The sequence below is a fragment of the Contarinia nasturtii genome, unplaced genomic scaffold (genome assembly GCF_009176525.2).
Source record: "Contarinia nasturtii isolate CC-2019 unplaced genomic scaffold, AAFC_CNas_1.1 Cnas_scaffold_3227, whole genome shotgun sequence".
NCBI lineage: Eukaryota > Metazoa > Arthropoda > Insecta > Diptera > Cecidomyiidae > Contarinia > Contarinia nasturtii.
Genome location: NW_022200539.1, coordinates 1 through 3,419, shown reverse-complemented (window position 1 = coordinate 3,419; position 3,419 = coordinate 1). Strand labels below are relative to the sequence as shown.

General features: G+C 32.0%; 1 protein-coding gene across 1 annotated transcript; it reads left to right on the top strand.

Annotated features, from left to right (window-relative positions):
- Nucleotides 1-770: 770 nt before the first annotated feature.
- On the top strand, nt 771-2,536 carry LOC116349983. Its single transcript, XM_031781692.1, has 4 exons — nt 771-945; nt 1,072-1,180; nt 1,248-1,511; nt 1,572-2,536. The coding sequence occupies exons 2-4, from the start codon at nt 1,124-1,126 to the stop codon at nt 2,100-2,102; spliced, it is 852 nt and encodes a 283-aa protein (XP_031637552.1). The 5' UTR covers nt 771-945; nt 1,072-1,123; the 3' UTR covers nt 2,103-2,536.
- The last annotated feature ends 883 nt before the right edge of the window (nt 2,537-3,419 follow it).

Sequence of the window (3,419 nt, the reverse complement as noted above, 5' to 3'; positions counted from 1 at the left end):
CCGATTTGAACAATTAACGAATACAACGTCAAAATGAACAATTTTATAATGAACATTTTAATGCTTTGAACTTAAAATTCATATAATTATAGAAGAGACGCTTTCTTCTGAATTTTGACTTTTGGATGTGTCACGAGAACGTTTAATTTCCGACTGAATAAATAAACAAATGTGAATGCGATAATCACATCCGATTTTTTTTGGTGATGAATAAATATGGTACGATGTGAGATAAAAAATCAAAACATATTAAAATATTGCGAACAGTTTTGTATAATGAAAACAATCCATTCCAACTTCTTCCTTTGACAATGATTTATGCATAATTCGTTATCAAATAAAAAAAAAAACCTCTAACGAGGCGAAGAATGAGTGACGAAACCAAAATTTGAAACACAAAACTTGTAATATCAATTTTGCGACGAAAATAATCGGTAGATAAATACTATGAATTAATTGTACATATATTCAAATCCTTTTTACCGTAAGTCCATACGTTGCTTCATTGCGTAGCAACGTTCCGTTGGGATGTAGAAGTTGCATGTTGAAACATCCAACTGAATGAAACTAAATTATATATCGAATCTCACACATAATTTGGTTTTTGAAAGAAAATTTCATTTGAGAACATCACAAGAAACGATTTTTTTTAATGTACAAGGTGACTTAGAATGTCCAGATCTCATGTATTTTGAAACTCTTTTGATCATTCCGTTATTTATTTTCTTTCCTTGCAATAGTGACAAAGTGAAGCAATATTCACACAAAAGTTGACATCTCATTTGTGATTATGACATTTGATTCGTGCAGCGCATATCGATTGACGTTTATCAGCGGCATCTTATTTGAATGTCTACATGTTAACCGCACATTTTTTCGCTAAAATGGAGTTCTGAACATTATTTTGATGTTAGTTGATACAATTTAAGCGGTTTTTTCTATATCGTAAGTATTGGCTCTAACATTGTGGTTTATTCGAATTTTGTCGATTATTATCATTTTGTATCATTCAGTTTACAAAACAAAATTCATCAAATTGCGCATTTGATCGTATGTTTATTTTCAATATAGAATTGTCAAGTGTTTGTTAGATTCGGTGCTGTTGAGCAGCCACAGAAAATTTATGAAAAAGATGATAAACGAAGAGGAAACATATCAGTCCAGCGACGAAGAAATACCGGTATGAAAGTAGATAGAAATCATTACAACATTTGTAAAATTCATACATTTTGCTCTTTATTTATTAGATTCCAAAGAGTTTAAAAATTAGTTTTGCTGCTGTCGTTCATGCTGAATTGAATAGTGAATCTATTCGTCGTTCACCGCAAGCTTCACACGCCGATGCGGATCAAGAGACTAAGAAGATGATGGTCGAAAACAAGGAAGATGTGGACGAAATATTTGCGATTGTTAACGATGTCAAATGGCGAATCGTGGCCCAAGATGTGGATCATTACAGAATCAAGGAACGAAAGTCAAGCACACCACACATTTCTGATACCGAATCAGCTGTAAGTTTAGTTATAAATGATCATTCAGCTTAAAAGTAACCTGAATGGTTTTGTTTCTAGTGTGGTAAGGGCCAACCGTCATCACCCTTGAATTCACCGTCACGATCATGGGAAAAGACCATACACGATAGTCCAGTCGAAGCACCACTACCACAACGACCAATATACATTTTTGCGAACAAGCGGCAGCTTCAACTTGATAAAGAAGAACGCGAGCCAAAGAGGCCAACATATTCAAGAGAAAAGATGACACGTCAATCGCAAAAAAGACCACCGAACACACAATCATATGCTGACAATTCTTCCGAACGAAAAAGATTCAAAAGAGCACAGTCATATGACAGTGACGAGGAAAACAATCAAGAAGAAGAAAAAATGGAAGACAGTTCAAAGCAATTCCCAAACGAAAGAATCAAGAACGAGCGAAGCCCACTGGCACCCTCAAATACATTGGATGATTTTGATAGTATTCTGTCAAGTGGAAGGTACGAAAAAGGACAACTTATTTCGGGTGGAAATTCGACACAAGAACTCTCATCGTATAGCAATTTAATATTTCTCACCTCATCAGAAGATGAAAATAGCTCATAATTTTGGCTCACAATTATTTTTGTTTCTAAATATTAAGATATTGAACCATTTATACAAATACAATCAGTTTATGTCATTTTTTCGAAAATCGAGAAAAATTGTCCATTAACTACGAAAATTGTCCATTCACATAATGGAATTCATTTTCAAAAACATATTTTATAATAGAATAGCCATAGAAAATATGGTCAAATTTTTCTATTTATTGTATTTAAATAAAAAAAATCTCATATTGTCAATAATTAAAGTAACTTTGTCAATACAAACCATCTGTATAGTGTTATCAAATAAATGATAATCATATTGTATTAAAAAAGATTTTCAAATGTGTTGTGATTGTGATGACCGTTTAAGATTGTGACATGAAATAACAATGACAGAGCCGATAACGAACTAAACGAGAATTGTTCCACCGACAAAAGAATCCAACAATAATTGCCACTTTTTATCCCAATATATTTGTATTTGGATATGAAATGTCAAAAGTTTTCTTCTTTTTTTTTCAATAAAGTTGAACAAGATTTGTGTTTTTTTAAAACATTTTGGCTTTATAAAGCTAAATATATTGACGAAAAAGATATACAAAACAATGTTGAATGAAAATTTATAAATGTAACAATTAAATTTTCTGTGTTGCACTCGCATTGGTTGTTTGTTCATTAATGATCTCTTTTATAGGCTTACATTTGCTCGCAATGAAAACAATACAAATCAACATTAAAATTGAAACCACAACCTTCAAAAGTGATTTAACAGCCGAGAGTTCCTCTAAATGCAAATCAATATTATTTTCAACGGAAAACATTGTGTTGGTACTATTTAGTAAAATGAAATCAGATTTCTTCATATGTACACAATCAACTCCGTCCATATGTATTTTTCCTGATGGATTAAATATTGATGTTATATTATACCACTGTTTTAAAAACTCTGCTAAATAATGATATGAGAAATTATTTCTTGATATGCCCAATGTGGACAATTTGGGGAAATTTAAATGCGTCACTGTGTCTATTTCGGTTAGTTTATTTCCTTCTAAATTCAACCATGTTAAATTTCGAAAATTTCGTAAAAATAACGAAAAATCAACGTCATTCAAATGATTGTATGAAATGTCCGAAGACTCCAAATTCAGTTGATGGTAAAAAGTAGTGAAATGAAAATTGGTCAAACCCGTTTGTCGCAAACATAAATTCTTCAAATTGACGAAACGCTCAAATGTACTTTCTTTTAGTTCGCCCACAAAGTGATGTGATATATCAAGTGTTACAAGGTCCGGACTAGCTTGCTGGATTATCGCTGAAACATTCTCTATTT